Raw genomic sequence first — 18,793 nt, 5'->3', positions numbered from 1 at the left:
ACCCTGAGGTAAGAAACACACCTTTTCTAGCAGTGAAGACAAAGCCTTAAGTACAGTGATCCTCAGTATATCTTAGCTACAGTGCAAAGTATCCAGAACTCTCTCTCCAGTTTCTTTCCCCTGACTGATGAAACTAGAGGTATGCAAATAACTAGGTGCAGATAATTGACACATTTTACTACTTCTTCTGTTCATGAAGGGTTTGCAGACATCCTGCAATTTTCTTGTTTGCATAGGTGTTGACTGAACAACACCTTGCAAGTTCGTTAATTCAGGGCAAATCATTGTGAATATCCATAATGATTAGATTTGTTAGCTGGGTTTGTTTGGATAGGTGGGTCGCATGATATGTTTTTGTCCCCCTAATTGAATGGGCCTAGCTCTTAAAATAATGTGTCTTGTGTGACTACTTCTTTCCCAATTCAGAATTCAGTTTATTTTAAATCACCATTTTCACAAATATGACTGTCAGCATAACCAATTCGCTAGAATATTTGTGAGGCATGAACACAAAAAGGCTGTGAATAGAGTCAGAACAAATTCATTTAAGAATTCCAATAAATTTTTGAAGTATTTGCCCAGCTGTATTTGCCCTCCACATCAGCTGCCATTATGCCTCGGGTGAAATGTAGGCAAGAGCTTGGTCAACTCAAGAGCTCCTCTTAATGGAGGAATACTTTAAAAGATTGCTGTTTCCACCAAGCAGTAAACTTTCTTCTAAATATGTCAAAAGATGAAGCAGTCTAAATACTTCATGGAGGAATCACATATTTTCTGCAAAACGGAGCCTTAATAGATACAATTTTAAAATCATTAGTTAAAATAATAGCACAGTCTAACGTTGAAGATTGTTATGTTACCTTTAGTTGGTGAAGCTCTCCTTTCAAGAAAAGATGTAGAAGTTCTCCTCAGAGGCAAAGACTTTCCATCATCATCCTTTCCAGCTAATTTTGATATGATACTCCACAGATATTCATATTTTCTCTGAATTCTTTCCCCCACATCCAAGTTTAACTCTAAGAAGGAATGTAGAGTGGAAACTAATATTTTGCTAGAAAATATTTATTTTAAAACGAGGATTTTTTGCACACTACAGAATAAGAGTGGCAGGATTGAGGACTTTTGTAAATACAAGCCACAACATCAAAGTGACAAAAGAGAATGCATTTATGTCTGTTACAGAATAATAACAGTGAGCTGGAAACTGGTTTGAAATACACACTCACACAAGCCTGGCATTCCCAAGCTTTCTGTTCAAGCATTTAGAAGTAAGCAGGGCTACTTGTACGCTTATTCCTTCCCTGAACCAGGCAGGCAGAGAGTGGACAAAAATGGTCGGGAATGGATGAAATTATTACTACACCCACCACTGGCTCACTTGAGCAGCTGAATTAGTGTAGGAGGGTGGGAATAGGGGTAAGGGGACAGTAGTTTATTGGTGGTATAGGCAATAGTAAACTACTATGCCCCCACCTCCACCCCAGGAATAAGCAAGAAGCAGGGGAGGAATTGTGAGACAGCAGCATGTCTATAAGTCATATTGCATCCCAGGGAGGTTCCTACATAGATGCAGCTTGCTCAGGGTTATGCCTAATGTCAAAATCTAATATTAATTAATATTTTTATTATGAATATTTTATTGTTAGATTAAAATCTAGATTAGGTTTAAAAACTAATATCTGAAGGAACAAATATGAATGTAGTACCTTGGTCATTTTCTAATTCGTAGTAATATGCAATGTTCTTCCACAAAAGATCATCACTTAAATCTGGCAAGTGAGTGAAATCCACTTTCCACATCTTTTCAGTTGTCAGGTGTTTCAGAAGAAAAAATTCACAGCCTTTATGCTAAAAGGAAAAAAGGTAAATAGGATGAATACATTATATTAACATCTGCGCAAGGTATCAGTACTCAACAGAAAGAAAACCTTTTTTGGGTCTCCTCTTAAGTTTTTGGCTCCAGTATCAGATGATGAATGCACCTTGAAGTTTTTTCTTAATTACCCAACTTGATTTTTTTATGATCATAAAGGTCTGAATATTTGTTAAACAAATCCATGCCCTTAGACCGCTTGGAGAAAAAGTAAGTGTAAGGCAGAGTGGCAGGAAAGAAGCGCATATTTAGAAAAGTTAGAGGGAATAGTGATAGGTCACCATTACATCAGATAGGAGAGTGCATTGTACAGTTCTAAATGGTAATATTATTATGAAAACTCCAGTGCCGTTTTGAGAAGATAAGGAACGGATAAGACAGTAGTGAAGCACTGGCCATAAGCTATTTAAGGACATGATTCTGCCCCTTTATTCATGTTGAATAGCCTTTACTCCCAAAGAGTCTCATTGGTTTCATTGAAACTATTCAGGCAGTAATGCACTACTGAACATGACTAAAGGTGATGAAATTGGGCCTTAAATTTGCAAATGGTGCTTGTACAATAAAAACACAGTAGACTGATATATAAGAAGTATAATGCAGAAGTCAACAACTTTGATTGGATAAAGAACATTTTAGGTCAATGAGGACAGAGTCTTCATATCCCTTTGCAGTTTCATTTATTACAGAATTCTTTTTCATTTCTTTCCTGAATTGTTATTAAGTAATTGCTGTGCTCCACTTAAGAGGTGTCTGTATTTTGGTAGCAAATGAAGAAATCTGAAGTGCCTATCTGACTCTCAAAGGCATGTTGTAAGTCTTAGTTCCTGCCCCTGCAAACACTTAAGCCTGTGTATAATTTACTCAGGTAAGTGGTTCCTTCAATGGGATTACTCATGAGATTAAAGTTATACACTGGTTTTAGTGTTTGCAGGATTTAGTTGTCAATCCTTGTAAAGCACTTTGAGATATTTGGCTGGAAGGTGCTATCAGTGTGCAAAATATAATGTATTGTTGCTATAGTCACGTAGTCTCACAGATAACTAAACACACAAGATAGTTAAGATGAATCATTGTTCATTTCATTATTTTTCCATAGGATTTTTATTCAAAATACTAGAAATGATTAAAATGCTTACCTGGAAAATTTTGGTAAATAATTTTTAGAAACTACAAAAGTTTAAATGGTCTGACCTCATCTTCTGTTAGAAAAGGTAGGTTTGCAAAGGGAGTGATTTAAAAGTTAAATATGCTCACCCTGTGTCTTAGGACACATAGGTGTGCACTCATGATAGTGATAATTGTAATAGATAACATGCTAAAACCACTATAAAAGGTAGCCAATCCTTTATTTCAAAAGGCATTTTGGGTCAGAATCTATTAAGGTATTTATGCACCGAATCCCAGATTTAGATGCCTGAATCTCAAGTTTAAATGCCTAAATCCTGGTTTTGGCTCCAATGTTATTCATAAAACTCTCACTGAACCCTGTAGGCACCTAAACTCACTCGGCATCTAAGCTTTATGAGTACAAGTTCCCTAGATTCCGACCTCTGGGTAGAGCCCTGCAAATCCGTGGATGTCTGCTTTATATCTGCAGATATCCACATCCCCGGATGCAAATGCAGATATTTGTGGATCATTTCTTGTGGATGGTGGATCAGATGGTCCCGACCTCCCTGACTTCTGGGGCAGGGCTGGAGCAGCTGTCATCCAGGGACTCAGCTGGAACAGCTGATCAGCTGTTAGGTGGAAGGGAGGGGCCAATTGGCAGGCAGGGCTCATAAGATGATCAGCTGTTAGATGAGGGGGTGGGACTTATCAGCTGATGAGGGGGTTGCTGGCTCCAAAACAGCTGATGTGCAGATGCAGCTAAATTATGGGTGGAATTTGGGGGGGCATTGCCCGCCCCCCCCAAATTTATGATGGTTGGGAGCAGGGACCAGCCAGGAGGTGGGTAGCTACAGCCTGCCTGCCAACCTCCTGGCTGGAAGCAGGGACCAGGGACCAGCCAGGAGGCAGGTGACTGGTTGGGACAGACTGGCCAGCCCAAGGCCAGGGTGGGTCGGCAGGCCAGCCAACTACAGGCCAGCCTGGGGGGCGAGGAGACCAGCGCTCAGGTGGGCCGACGCGATGCAGGCTGGTGATGCTCCAGGGGCTGGGGGCGCTTGGGCCAGCAGTGCTCCAGGGGCTGGGGGCGCTTGGGCTAGCAGCACTTGGGGGCTTGGGCCAGCAGCACTCCGTGGTCTGGGGGCAGCTGGTCACCGGCTAGCGTGGGGTTGGGGTGGGCTGGCAGCACTCCGGGGGCTAGGGTGGACCAGCCATCCAGGGGCCAGCATGGTTTGGGGTGGTGCAGCGCTGAGGCATGGGCTCCAGGGGCGCTCAGGCTGCCCGCCACTGGTGCTGGGGCACTCCAGCATTGCAGCCACCCGGCCGTTCTGGCTGGTGCCTGGTGCTCGGGTCACTCAGGACGGGCCCGGGGCTGTAATGAGAGATGGAGCAGAAGGGGAGGGCTTCAGGCAGAATGCGTGGGACTGGGGCCTAGCCTTCCCAAACAGGTGGTTCACAAGCCACTTATTGTGGCTGCCCCCCCAAATTAGCAGTCAAACTCCGCCTATGAGGTAAATCTAAAAGAGGGAGGGTGGATTGCAAAAGTTTATTCTAGCAGATGCAGATTGGATGTGGATCCTCATATGTGTATCTGTGCATGGCTCTACCTCTGGGCATGTACACTGTAAATAAGTACTTCAGCAGTCCTTGGGCCGGAGAGCAAAAGTCTGACTCTTTAGTCCAGTGGCTTGGGCATCCACTTGGGAGGTGGGAGACCCCAGTCACTCTTTCGTTATTTGTCCACCATGGAACAGCTTAAACAGGAAAGACTGAGGGGACACATCATCAAAATATTCCACAGCTCAGTGGTTAGCGCACTCTCATGAGCAGTGGGAGACCCTTGTTCAAATCCTTTCTCCCCATCTGGTAGCATGGGAGGAATTTAATCTGGGTCCCCCGCTTTCTAGGTGAGTGATCAAATCACTGGGCTTAAAGTTATAACGTGGGCTCCTCCGCCTCGCTACCCTCCCCTCCCCCATTTTGTGGAAGAGAGACAGGCACCTAATTCATTCCCTGGATAAGTGGTTGCAGCACTAAAGCTGCCTGATTCCAGTCAGCAGGTTCCCCTTTCATGGATTGCTAAACAGAGATAGGCTAAGAGAAAGGGAGAAACTAAATCCAGGCTAGGGAGGTGCCTATCTCTGAGAGAAGGGCAGGGCTTAGCACACACCCCTCTCATCAACTTCTACCTTTGTCTAGCTTAGGTGTCTTCCTGCCTAACCTGTTGGCTTTTACGGATTACATTGTTAAGCATCTATCTCTCTCCATTCATTGTATTGGGAGTCTAATACCTAATTCAGCTTTGTGAATCTCCGGTGGCGTTCCTCTGATTTTCTAGGCTAAAAGTTAAGCACCATGACACTCAGTGTTGCAACACCTAAGTCCCTTTGTGGATTCCACTCCTTGTGTCGAATGTTAATACGTAAGAATTAACAGTACAAACAATGAAAATTCAATGCCTACCATTTGTATAAATGTGAAAGCTTGTTTACTCCAATGGTTACTGATTAATCTAACCCCAGCTCGTTGTGAAAGAGGTAAATGGAGAATAAAAGCCACACTGAGGCAATACATCCTGATTAGGTCTTCAGCTTCTTCTAGTGTTAATTCCCTACTGCTCTCCTGTATAAACACAAACAAAAAGTATTATAGCTACATGGAAACTATTTTGCAAATCATATTTTGAAAGGAGCTTCAATCTGACCTTCCATATTGCACTTGGTGTTTTGCAGACATAACTACAGGTATGTAGACTTGATCTTTTAGACTATCTGATTTGTGAATTCGCATCATTATGGATTTATCTATATGCACGATCAAGTAGCTACACTTCTGAAGGAGATCAGTTCCATCCATAATTATTTTGCATCTACAGCATTATCTCTAATTATTTGCGCCTGCAAAACAGTGAGTGCAAAATGCAAGGCCACCTCTATAACTCTGGTCAATACTTGTTAAGGGTGGGTGTATAAAGGACTACATTGTATGTAAGTAAAGGTTGGCCTACACATAGCAAAGCTAATACAAGCAAGGACACGAAAAATTAAGGAATCTAACATCTCTACCAGGAGATACTGACTTAACCAATAGCACAACCAGCATGCACCATAGAAATCACACATTGCTACCTTTAATCTACCCCTCTGAGGATGCCAGACTTCCAGCACTTTTTACCCCAGATGTATACATTGGGGCACAGTTAAGGTTACCATGACTGGTCTGTGATGGAGTATTGCTAACCCCAGATGTTCAAATACTCCCCACCCCAAAATCATGAGATTGGCTTAAAAATCTTGAGATTTTTAAATAATAGTTAATATTCAGTTCTTTTTATTTGCTTTCCAGTTTGGTAGCCTTCAGGCTGTATTTCAGGCTCATTTTCAAGTCTTTCTTTGAAACCATGAGGGCTAGAAACTCACTTTGCATTTAAAGAAAGCTGAGATACTACCATAATCACTTGTCTTCAAGAGCTGGGGCTTTAAGTGAAACATTAGATATTGTGAAAGTCATAATAAAGTTGTGAGAGTTGGCAACATGGGGTTATTAAATGCCCTGATTCATTCCATTTAATCTTTAAAAAGGCATATACAATGGGGCAGAGTTCCACACGCTGTACAGAACAAGCACTCTAGTTCTGTCTAGGAAATAACTCCAGAGATATTTATTTCTGCTGCTTTTCTGGAAATGATTGGTGTTCTACTACCTTCTATGTAGAAATATTTTGCGCTAATCGTTTATACATGTAAATGGAAAACATGCTGAACATATGCCATGAGAAAATCCATACCTCTAATATATCATACTTGTCAAGGTGAGGGAAGGAAAAGAAAAAAGCAAGAGTTTATGCTAATTGAAATCCTACCTGTTTTGGAATGGTAGCCTGGTGGGTTTTTTGTAACCTACTGTACATTCTCAGCCCCAGTGCACTTGTGACAATGCAGACAATGTGTCGAATTTCAGATATTTCTGGCCAAAGGTCCTTGAGCTGGGATAATGTCTCACAAACCTGGTATCAGAAAATATATAATTAAGTATATGAGGAAGATTTTAAAGGAAGAGTTTTCTCTTTTTTTAAAACATAATAGGCAAAGAATGCAACAGGGAACAAAATCACATGAGTGAAATATTTAGTCATAGGCCTACGGAAATAGGGATGACGCCTCCCTGTAGAGGTGACGGATGATTTGCCAACACCCTGCAGTAGTGAGATCAACATTATATGGATTACACATCACAACATGGCAGGGGAGAAGTTAGAGAAGGAGAGGAATTACAAAACAAGGGAAGAAAAAGAAAAAACAAGGGAATGCATTTTTCTTTTTATTTGAATTGTTTTGTTTCATTATATATAGATATTAATTATCATAGTCAGATGCCAGAGTAAGGAGTTGCAAATGGGAGAGAGATTTGGATTTGACATTAGAAAAAAATAAGTGAATTTAAAGGAGAGGGAGAGGAAATGCATTTGACATACGTTAGGGAGGGAGACTTCTATGTGTTGGGAAGTCAAGATTTAATCATTTGATTTTAAGACCTGGCCTCTAGAAGTGCTATGCCCTGGCAACTTCTATTGAATCATAATTAGATTATTAAGCAGATGCCTGTATTATCCATCCCGATCCAAATGCAACTGACTAAAATAGACTTTGGATCAGGCACTAATCCTTCAGACACTTATATATGTGCTTAACTTTAAATATGTGAGTAAAGTTATTAACATACTTAAGTATTTAAAAGTTCGGGACCTATAGTTATAGTCTATCCTACAGATAAAAAGGGAATCAAAGATACTCATTAACAATAATAATGCTTTCAGAAAAGTATATATGTGCTAAATAGGATACGCGTAATATTAAAGAATAAACAAATCATACACCAATCACCATAAAAAAGGAATTTTTAGTAAAAAAAAGTAATACAATGATATTACATATTACAGTTTTAGAGTAAGGCAAATTTGAAGTTGTAAAATATATTTAATTCTAAAGCTGATAAGGAGATTGATTTAGATCTTTTGATGAACATAATTGTGTGCATTTTTATACTTTGCAGTTTATATTTTTAAAGTGAAACTCTTTCAATTGATTTTCAGCTTTCCAGTTTTCACTTTTTTTTTCAAATTACAACATTCCTACAACATATTTCAAAATGATATCTGATCAACATGAATTAAAACTAACTGAGGATTTTGGTAGAAATTCTTTCAAGTTTTTGATTGATGTAACAGAATGAGGTACCTCTTTTTCCATATCCTTCAAACTTGAATATCCAGAGAGAGAAAGTAATGCTGATGTACTGGATTCCTGCAAGTATTTAACCAGTGTTTGGCAAACACGCTGAATCTCTGATTGGTGCTTAAAAAAAAAAAACATATCGTTTATTTCTTAAATCAAGTTTTTTAATCTTCCGGATTCAGCCATTTTATTTTTAAATGTACATACTATTAGGATATTATAACTTTTTTAGGTCATTCAGAAATGATGAAATGGAAAGTAAACATATTAATACCAATTTGGAGTACTGATACAGTTCCTCCAAAAATTGTTGTAATGGGTACATATTATAGAACTCAGTGTTCAGAGCAAAGATGGGAGTGAATGATTTGTAATTTAAAATGTACTTGAATGTCACCTTCTTCTATTCATGTATTTTCTGTGAAAAGATTGTGATTTTCAGGAGTATATTTGTTCAAAATCATTTGAGGATTAATTTATACTAATGTTTCTTTTCCTGTAGCTCATGAGTGAGCAGTTTATTGTGAAGGCACAATCTTTACTCCAATGGGCTCACAATCTAAAGACAAAGAGCAGGCAGGGGGAAACAGTGCCACTAATTTAACTAACTCCTCAAGTATGGTATTGTCTAACAGCAAATTTTGTATAGGCATTACAACAAATGGGTCTTTCAGAGGGGCTTGAATGGGCAGAGGGTAGAACCCTTGTGGATGAGCTCAAAAAGGGCTTTCCATAAGCATGGGGCATTACACTATATAAAGGTATTCAGAGGGGTGGCCGTGTTAGTCTGTATACAGCAAAAACAACAAGAGTTCTGCAGCACTGTAAAGACTAACAAATTTATCTGCAAACTTGACACATTCAAACTGGGTTTAAACAGGGATTTGGAATGGCTATCTCATTACAAGAAGTAATTTGCTCTGATCACCCATTCGCACCTCCTACTCAATGGTTGTCATTAGGCCTCAAGTACCTGGTTTTTATCCACCTACCCCATTGTTATCTATGTCCTTTGATATGTATATGTTGCCTCCTATATATGTTACCTATTTGCTGTATCATTTCTACCAACTGCATCTGAGGAAGTGAGCTGAAGCTCACAAAAGCTTATGCCTGCTGAAATTAAATTTGTTAGTGTTTAAAGTGCTACAGAACTCTCATTATATAAAAGTAGCTTTTTGTACTATAGAGAGACTCTGCCCCAGCCTACAGCTTCTCACTTACCAACTGCCACTCTACCAGTCAGCTTCTGTGCTTTGCCTTTTCCATTTCTCTAGATTCCCCCTATTGCCCGCCACTTGCCCCACACACTTTGTCTCATTTGCTATGCCTTCCCTTTCAATGCTCCCTACCCCAAGAAAATCCTCATGGAACCTATGTGCAAAGCAGCTTTTTCAGTACCTTCTCACAACTTGCCTTCCTGCACAATTCCACAAGTAAAAAAAAAAATAATAATATTAATAATTAATTAATGTGAAACCAGAAAAATGCAAAATCAGAAGAAGAAATTGGAAGTCAAATTATACACACCATACTACTTTAGTCATGCCATAACCTACTCATGCACTCCTTTCTCCTTGTCTGGTATTATTTAATGCCATATTCTGTGTTTGGCGTACTCAACTTAGTCCCTGTCCCAGAGAGTTTACAGTCTATCTCTAAGTCAATTTTTCATTGCATTGTTCTAAGTTTAAAAATATAGACATGGCCTTATCTCTCAAAGTCATTTTCAGGCAAGATCACAACACTGCTTAAATAATAAATGTCTCTGTTAAATAATAAAGATTTAATATATAGTTTACCTGGCAGAAAAATTCTCTGTGCTTGTGTATGCCATGGATGTGATATCCATAAACTCTGATAACATCTGATTCTTGTCCAGAAGTAAGGACAACGTTGATTCTTTTTGACAGGGCATGAATGATAAATAAAGTGAGAAAGATTGTCTGAAGTTTAGTCAGTCCATCATCAGAGATAATTATAAAATATGGATAGCTTTCTTGCAGGAAAGATTGCCACTTCCCTTCTAAAAAGTTGGAAAATTCAGTATGAATGACAACGTCAGTATTGTGCTGAAGGTGGAGAATCAATGCAGTACGTAAGGCTAGGAGAGTGGGATGCCTGAAATATGCATGTTCTGCATCCTATAAAAAAAAAAGAAGGAAAATTCTGTCATATTTTTATACTGATTAACCATTTCAATTAGCTGCAACTAGTGAATAAATGTGTTTGTTCTTAGTAGCTATTAGGCAGATGGGCAGGGATTGCTGTTTGCTAGAAGCTGGGAATGGGTGATGAGATGGATCATTTGATGATTGCCTGTTCTGTTAATTCCTTCTGAAGCACCTGGCATTGGCCACTGTTGGAAGACAGGATACTGGGCTAGATAGACCACTGGTCTGACCCAGTATGGCCATTCTTATGTAGTAATGACATATTTTGTATGTACATCTTCCTAGTATCTGATTTGGAGCCATTACTTTGAATTAACAGCACGTAGAAATAACACCATAACAATTTAATTTTAATAACAATTTCCAAATAAGACAATAATTTAAATTGGGGACCCAGTCCTGCTAACCTTTAGCAACACAAGTAGTCTTATTGGATAAATCATGCTCTCGTTTACATTGGTGTGAATCCATAGAATCTCCATTGACTTCAGCACAGGTATAGAGTTACTCTGGATTTACACAAGTGCCAGTGAGAACAGTATATGCCCAAGAAGGCTACGTGTGCATAAGCATTGGCAGGATCAGCTCCCAAATAGACAACATAAGGAAACATTAAAGGATTCTGCTGACATAAAAAGTGAAAGCAAAACTTGTGGGCCAAATTCGTGGCTGTGGCTCGTGAGCAATTGGTGCAGCTAGGGGTTATGTGTGAGTGTTTTTGCCCAGTTCCTCCGGCTGGGTCTACACATGCCAGGGTTGTTCTGGAGATCTCTGGAGGGCAAGGACTGCTTAGTCGCACACCCTTCGCACTGGGTACATGCCCTGCACCAGGGACCAGGAGTAGATGCCAGAACAGGAGCCACTAGAGCAGCCCCATGCCAGGGAGCTCTTCCACCAGCCTCAATTATAGAGCTTAAATCTGCTTAAACCAGACTTCTCAGATTCAAGAATTGGATCATCTGCCTTTTATTCACATTGCCAGAACACCAATATATAAGTAGAGACTCAGCATGTCCCCAAAATGTACATAAATGAGCATTATACACACTGTAGATCTAGAAATTGCTAAGCTGAATCAGGCCAGTGCCCATTCTAGCTCAGTATCTCATCTTGAATGATGTCCAGTAGTAGATGCTTCACTATTTTTATTCTTCACTTGATGGGTCTCTTATCACTGTCCTCACCTCCTTTTTAATTTAATTTAAAATTGTACTTGCTCTATAATATAGCCTGATGTACAATACTTTAGTAAAATTAAAATATTCAAAGCTTTTACTTTCTCTGCACAGATGCAAGAAAAAGAGGATATGAATTTCAACTTTCATCAATTTCCATATTGATATTGAGTAAAGAAATTAATTAAAGATTCATGATTGGAAGGGTACCTGAGCTACCCTCTACAGTTTCTCTTTACACTAATCTAATTTTATGCTATTATTCACATATGATTTTATCAGAATTCTGGGGGGAAAATTGCTAGGGCCTATTTGAGCAAGTCAAACCATGATATATAAGCTTTAATTTTACACTAAATTTTCCTAACCTCATAATTAAATCTGAAAGATAATAGGCTGTATAAAAACTAGAAGTGAATTTAAAATATCATTAATTTAGAATTTAAAAGTATTGATAGAGAAAGAACAATGTTTTGTTAGCAAATCTATTCAGCCAAAGCATTACTGACACCCTCAAACTACTGAGATTCGCAACTCTCACCAAGGATCTCTAATCTATAAAACACTAGCTATAATTCCAGTTAACTCAGTCTGAATCTTCCTTGGAAAGGGATTAGTTTTCAATTTGTTTTAATCTCACAACGTTATTTTTCTGTTGCCATGGGCTGGAAATAGTATGTGGTTCTCCAAAGATTCTAGAAGCGAAAACAAAGTCAACACAAGGAACAGAAATGAACCGTAATCCTTGTCCAATACTACGTTCCATAGGTATGTTCCATTTCAATCCATGGATAACATACAAAACTAAAATTAACCTAAACCTACTCTTTTCTGGAAAAAGTGGGAAAGAGAACACAGTATTACATTGCTTAGTGCCAAAAAAATCAGCCACATATATTAATCAAACATCAGAGAGAACACTCGCAGGCCTAAATTCAGAACTCACTGTCCACAGGTGTGTGCTCATAAAGATGCAGCTGACTGAGGACCAACAGATGCAACTAAAGATCCTCATAGTCTGGATATATTACATGAACATTTAGTAACAAGGCTTGGCTAGCAATCTATGTATTTATCACATAATCCTGTGAACATATGGGAATTCCCTGCTGGGAATATAGATGCATTTTTTATGAGTAATCTCTGTGGGTACACACTCAGACTCACAATAAAACTACTAGAGCTGGGCAGGAAATGATTTTACCATCCTGCATCAGGACGAAACCACGTCTTTTCAAAGATTTTCATCAAAAAGTGAGACCTACCTTTCAAAATAGCCAATAACCTGGTGCTTTGGAGGCTTCACCTGGATGTGGGAGACCCAGATTTAAGTCTCTCATCTAAATCAGGCAGAGCAGAGAGTTGAATATGGGCCTCCCACATCCCAGGTGAGTGCCCCAACCACTTGGCTATTCTGGGGTTGGCACAAATAGGCATTCCATCCTGGACCCAGGAAATCTTGTCAGACAAAATTTTCATCAATCCAGTACATTCATGCAAAAAGTTTCAGTTTTGATGAATTGGCATTTTCTGATAAAAAACTGTTTCATTGGAAACTTCCCAACAAGCTCTAAAAACTATTTTTGTATGGCTAATTGTGTACCTTTTTTAGGAGAAACTGGCTAATGGTCTGAATCTAGCCTTTAGGTATTGTTTAATCAATAAGACATCGATGTATGAGGAATGAACACTTTTCTCTAGTGAAGAAATATAGCACAAGAATTCATTGCAAAAATCATGTATTTGTTACCTTGAAGAAAACAATGACATATTTTGCTCCTTTGTTTGTTAAATCCTGTAGAAAGCGTTCTACCAGGTAAAAGAAATGCAGGTTCTGTCCTGGCTGTAATGTCTGTTCACTTATACAAGTGATGAACAATGAATCTCCATCAATCAGAAAAAACTCAGACTCGACATAATCATTGAGTAAGCTGACATACCTGGAACAAAGAAAGCATATGGCACCAAACAGTACAATTTAAACATCAATGAATTGAAACAATGCAATGTACTTAAGTAAATGTAAAAAGGAGCAATTTAGACAGTTCTCTGTGAGAAAAATAAGATCAGTAAGTCAGTCACAAACAGTGTCACGATATTGTCTCCAATTACTTTTACAACAACATCGCTGTTGTCTGCTATAAGGAATGTTTGTATATTATGAATTTTCTACACACCCTATACAATTGTAAAGAGCAGAAAATGGCATTGTCAGCCCTATGGATTTTCCAGGAGGTTATCAACTGAGTGAGTCACACAATAAACTAAATAGATAAAGAGTGTAGGGTGTAACTTTGAAAAGTGAACCACATGAGCCATTTACACACAGCCAACATTTGCTTAAAAAAGCACTGTATCATCCATAACACATAACTGAAAGCAAAACTGCCAATTTTCATATGCATGTACAGGATCTGAATATAAAGTTTAAATGTCTGCTTCTGAAAACTGAGCTCCCAAAGTACAGTTGCAAAACATGTATACTCAACAAGATAAATGTAATCTTCACATGGATCCTATTTGAAGTGTCTAGCAAAATAGTTGATATCTTTTCTTTTACAATGCCAAAACAGTTGGTTTCATCTCTGCTAACTAATTAATCCAGCTAATTAAACTGTTTGGATTATGTCATATTCTGGAACCACAGCAATCTGCCTTTATATACCATTAACAGCTTGATGCACATCTGAGCAACAAGGTAGCTAGTGCAGAGCACAGACCACTGGTATTGTTTGCTTATAGTAGTCCATTCTTCTCAAGAGCTGTAGCCCCTAGTTGCTTTACAAGTGCTACTCCTAAATAGAATGCATTGCAGCAAAGCAGGTTTGAGATTACAAATGCATGGATAATGTTGACAAAGCCCACACCAGAAGAATGGTTGTAGTATTTGAGCCAGCCTTGGATAAAAGGCATTACGGGCCACTACTGTCAGATGGGAAGGCAGTATATTAATGAAGCCCTGTCCTGATTATATATTCAAAGAGCTTGCCAGATTGGTTTGTCTCTGGCTCATTTTAATTTTTAATTTTTATTTTTCATTCAATGAGTAGGTTGCTTCATCAGTCATATGACAGGGAATGAGCTGGCTGAGGACCAGAAGTTCTGTTTTGTGGGAAATTCTGTGATTTCAAAATTTGTTTTCATTCCAGATCAGAATGATTTTTTTAAAATGTCCTTTTAAATACAAATTAAAAAAAAATCATTTTGGGTCAATCAAAACAAAATTATTACTTTCATTTTATTTTATATATATATTTTATTTTCTATTTGTATTTTATAATTTTAGTTTTGTTACTTCTTATATTTGTATTGAATATTTATTATGTGTATATTATATTATATTTTTAATTTTATTTAATAACATAATATAATTTATGATTTTTTAAAACAAAATATTGTTGAAATAGACATATTCCCACAGAATATTTCAATTTCAATTAATACACATTTTCTGATGGAAAAACATTCAGTTTGAAAACTATCAACTAGCTCTACTGGGAACCGTAGTATAGTGATTTGTTAGTATAATCTGAGGGAAAGTAGTATCTAGGATGTTTGTTGACAAGAGATGGAAAAGCAAGGTGCAGCCCTTAAACACCTAGCAAGTTGCCAGTGTGGTCCTCAGGTATACAAACTTTTGGGTGCCAATATCTAAATGTAGCTGTGTGGACTACAGGTTGTGTGTACAGTAGCACTGCAATCTTTTGACTCTTACTGAAATTCTTCTCTTGACTGACAATTTCTCTTTGAATGTATTTCAGTTCAAATAATTGCCACCATACTTACTCAGCTTTTGGTATGTCATTCAAAATTAAGTCAAATATTTTCTCCACAAATTCCATATGTTTGTTTAGTTCTAAAAAATTAATAAAACATTTTTCTTAGCAATCAGTCACAAGAGCTATATATAATCAATAGGCAGCCTATATCTAACCATTCTTTCATTCTATTGTATTACATTCAAAAAAGCTGTTAAAAGAGCATTCTGATTGCAAATCAAGCACTCAGAAGTTAGGAAATTCAAAAATTAAGGTTGCTCATGGGAAAAAAGAATATGTAATCATGTAAGTAAACATTGTAACATAATACATATGCACAAGAGAAGGGCAACCTTAATTTTGGCATTTTCTATGTCTTGTGTGCCTAACTTTGCAACCTTAATATTCTTTTAATGTAAGTGTTTTTAAATGTAATTTTCTAAGTTTAAGAAAAAACCAAAAAACCAGAAATTCCATCATGTGGAAACAAATGGATGGGTCATATGTCAACAGCAAAGCTGGGACCTTTAGGTGCACAGCACACACCTCTACTACTTGAGTTAATCCAGTAATTGAGCAGAGCAGAAGAATGTAGTGACTCAAGAATCTTGGGTTCCATACAGATTGTGGAAGGGAGAGTGGTCTAGTGGGGCACAGACCCTTCTTTCCCTATTTACCCTGCCTCCCGCTGCACGTATGCCCCTAGCATAAACCCCTCATAGTCTGTCTCTGCCTTGTCCCCTCACAGCTAGTTTCTGCCCCTTCCCCTCTCCTTGCAGCTTGTCTCCATCCCACACAGCTTGTAAAACAAGGTATTGTAATACATTTTTAAAATGGAAAAAACACATTTTCTCTAATTTCATTCTCTGGATGGTTGAACTATTTTAACTGAAACTTTCAGGAAAAAAAAAAAAAGTTCAGTTTGAAGTAGGCACCCAGAATAGAAAATTATCTGGGTGAACAGTTGAACCCAGATCCTCCAGTGGCCAAAAGGGTCCGTAAAGCTGCACTAATACAGCATCGGGAGATACACCCTTTGTGGATGTGACAAGGGATAAAGCCAGCAGCATAAGATCCATGCTCGAATTGTGCCAATGGCAAGATCAGGCATGGCCAGAGAGCATTGTGATAAATGATCCTCAGCCAGACTTGAGAATGCTCTAACTTGCGTCATGGATGGAACCAGATTTAGGGATTGGGAAAGTACAATGGTTGCATACAATTTGGCCAGACCCAAGAATCAGCGTCTGTTTGTAAAGATTTTATATTTGAGTTAGCACCATTCATCTCAAATATCCTCTAAGCTCTTTATTACTACCTAACCAGAAGCTGAAGTGTTTGATTAAAATAATCATTCTTGAATTTTAACTTTGTACTCTACACATCATATTAGTGTCAAATGTGACATAATTTATTTATCCCACCATAATTTATCCCAGCAAGGTGAGTATTAGAGAATTGTAAATTGGTTTCCACATTGCTTCAATAATGGCATAATCAGAAGAAAAACTCTGTGGTCAATTTCCAAAGAAATGGGAAAGGATTTAGTACTCCAGTGCTTCAAATTGTATCTCATCACGTTTAAATATTCTCTTTTTTAAATTTTGCCTCTCCTAAAAACAGCTCAGGGTCATGCAGTCTAATTTAAGACTGAGAAACAACCACAGAACTGCAAGATGAGTATTAATCTCTGAAAATGATGAGATCTTGAATGAAGCCTCCTGTCCAAACCACATAAGCTAGTGATATGATCATGAACAAAAATAAATGTATTTTCTCACCTGGATTTCTGAAATCATAGATGTCCTGTCTGCTATGATCACTGGTCCTTAATACCTGCTGCATCTCCTTTTCCCAACAAAACTCATTTGAAAAGTCACTGAAGCCATTTTTATTTTCTACTTGATCTTCAAAAGACAAAGATTTTTTTTCATGGCTTTGGGTTGTGAAATCTCGATCATCATCATCACCTTGAACAGCTCCTCCAGAAGCCATGATGGCTTTACTATGACTCTTGACACTGTCAGTCTTCAACTTACATATGCTTATAAGACCTACTATTAGTCTTCAAAACGTCTTTTAAGAAACATACAATTCTCTGTAAAGGGAAAGATTATAGGCCTTATTAACTAAATAAATATCTATATTTATAGAATCACTGAAAATTTTGAAAGACAGCTAGTAAAATGCCATGAATCCAAACCAACAATATTTACTAATTTATTTCATATATTCAACAAAATAATATATTAGACTTATGACAAAGTAAGGAATGTATACATTTTAAAACCTAGATAAACAGAAATAATTAATTTATAGATATCAATGAGTCTTATTGAACACAAACACTTGTGCTCAATAACTACAGATCCACTAAAAAAAATGACAGCATATAATTCCCATCAAATACTGATACTACTTACCTATGGTGCTTTTGGCTACACGTTATGTTATCACATGAATAAATGTGCATTCAGGGTAGCTGTTTGCAAGATATAACTGCTTCTTAACTATGTTTTTGTTTACTAATCAAACCATCACTTGAAAATGAAGAAAACTACTGAGCACAGAATGTTGCAAGTTCCTTTAAATTCTTGTGTAATAGATTCCAAGACAGTGGCTATAAATTCCACTTATTGGAAGTGATTTTAAAAAATATTTTGATTTTAGAAACACTACTATTTTTTTTAATTCACGATTCCTCCAACTTCCAAGAGCTCATAGGATCCCTGTTTTTCAGTTTACTCCTCCTTTCTTCATAATTCTTCCCCAGTTATTCCAGTCCTGAAATCATCCCCTTCCTTTGCCAACTATGCAGTAGTTTTATGATAGGAACTCAGATGTCTACTAGTGACGAAGATAAGAACTTCAAATTCATTTGCACTGGGGATCTCAGACTTTGAATTGTTTCCAGTGCTGAAGAAATAATTCATTATATATCTAACTCCCCAGTAGCAGTTTCTCTTTCAGTGTCACTGAAATTCTCAAGTTTCTGTGTTTTTTATGGAGATATTTGCCAAAATCTCTCCTGTTTGTGACTTCAAATGAACCATCATAATCCAGAGAGATAGCAATGCCACCATTTTTAAAGCTGGAATATAATAAACTACAGTGCCAGAATATAATATTGGTTTCAGGTGTGCAGGCAGCTCAGAATATCAAATGAAGAATTTACTTTTTTTTGCTTCCAGTAAATTAAAAATCAGAATTCTTTGCATCCTGCAAGAACAGAATACAGGATAGAAGGAAGAAAATTAGGATGCTGGTGATTTTTATCACAGATGGGCGTTAACATCGGACCACATTTTCCACATTTGCTTACAGCCTTCAGATGAAAACCAGAAAAAGTTACGCTTTTGTTACTATCCTGATTTTACGGGATTATTAAACATCTGCTAAATATAACCTAAAATATATCAGGATCTCCTTTCAGGTAACCTGTCATACCTGCTTCAGAAAAAACAGTTCC

The 18,793-nt window shown here is 37.8% G+C and overlaps 1 protein-coding gene across 1 annotated transcript in view; it reads right to left on the bottom strand.

The window, feature by feature from the left end:
- DDX60 (DExD/H-box helicase 60) overlaps positions 1–17,321 on the bottom strand; it is a 64,682-nt gene extending 47,361 nt beyond the window's left edge. The window contains exons 1-9 of the mRNA XM_067551776.1: positions 17,106–17,321; positions 15,353–15,422; positions 13,317–13,506; positions 10,020–10,361; positions 8,221–8,337; positions 6,846–6,989; positions 5,447–5,605; positions 1,707–1,848; positions 861–1,016 (exon numbers count right to left, since the gene is read on the bottom strand). Of these exons, the coding sequence (XP_067407877.1) occupies positions 861–1,016; positions 1,707–1,848; positions 5,447–5,605; positions 6,846–6,989; positions 8,221–8,337; positions 10,020–10,361; positions 13,317–13,506; positions 15,353–15,422; positions 17,106–17,319 (1,534 nt within the window). The 5' untranslated portion in view covers positions 17,320–17,321. The remainder of the gene's footprint in view (positions 1–860; positions 1,017–1,706; positions 1,849–5,446; positions 5,606–6,845; positions 6,990–8,220; positions 8,338–10,019; positions 10,362–13,316; positions 13,507–15,352; positions 15,423–17,105) is intronic.
- Positions 17,322–18,793: the final 1,472 nt, after the last annotated feature.

The sequence above is a fragment of the Emydura macquarii genome, unplaced genomic scaffold, assembly GCF_026122565.2.
Source record: "Emydura macquarii macquarii isolate MOO-44397 ecotype Brisbane River unplaced genomic scaffold, CSIRO-AGI_Emac_v2 contig_1363, whole genome shotgun sequence".
Classification (NCBI taxonomy): domain Eukaryota; kingdom Metazoa; phylum Chordata; order Testudines; family Chelidae; genus Emydura; species Emydura macquarii.
This window is presented reverse-complemented; position numbering and strand designations above follow the sequence as displayed.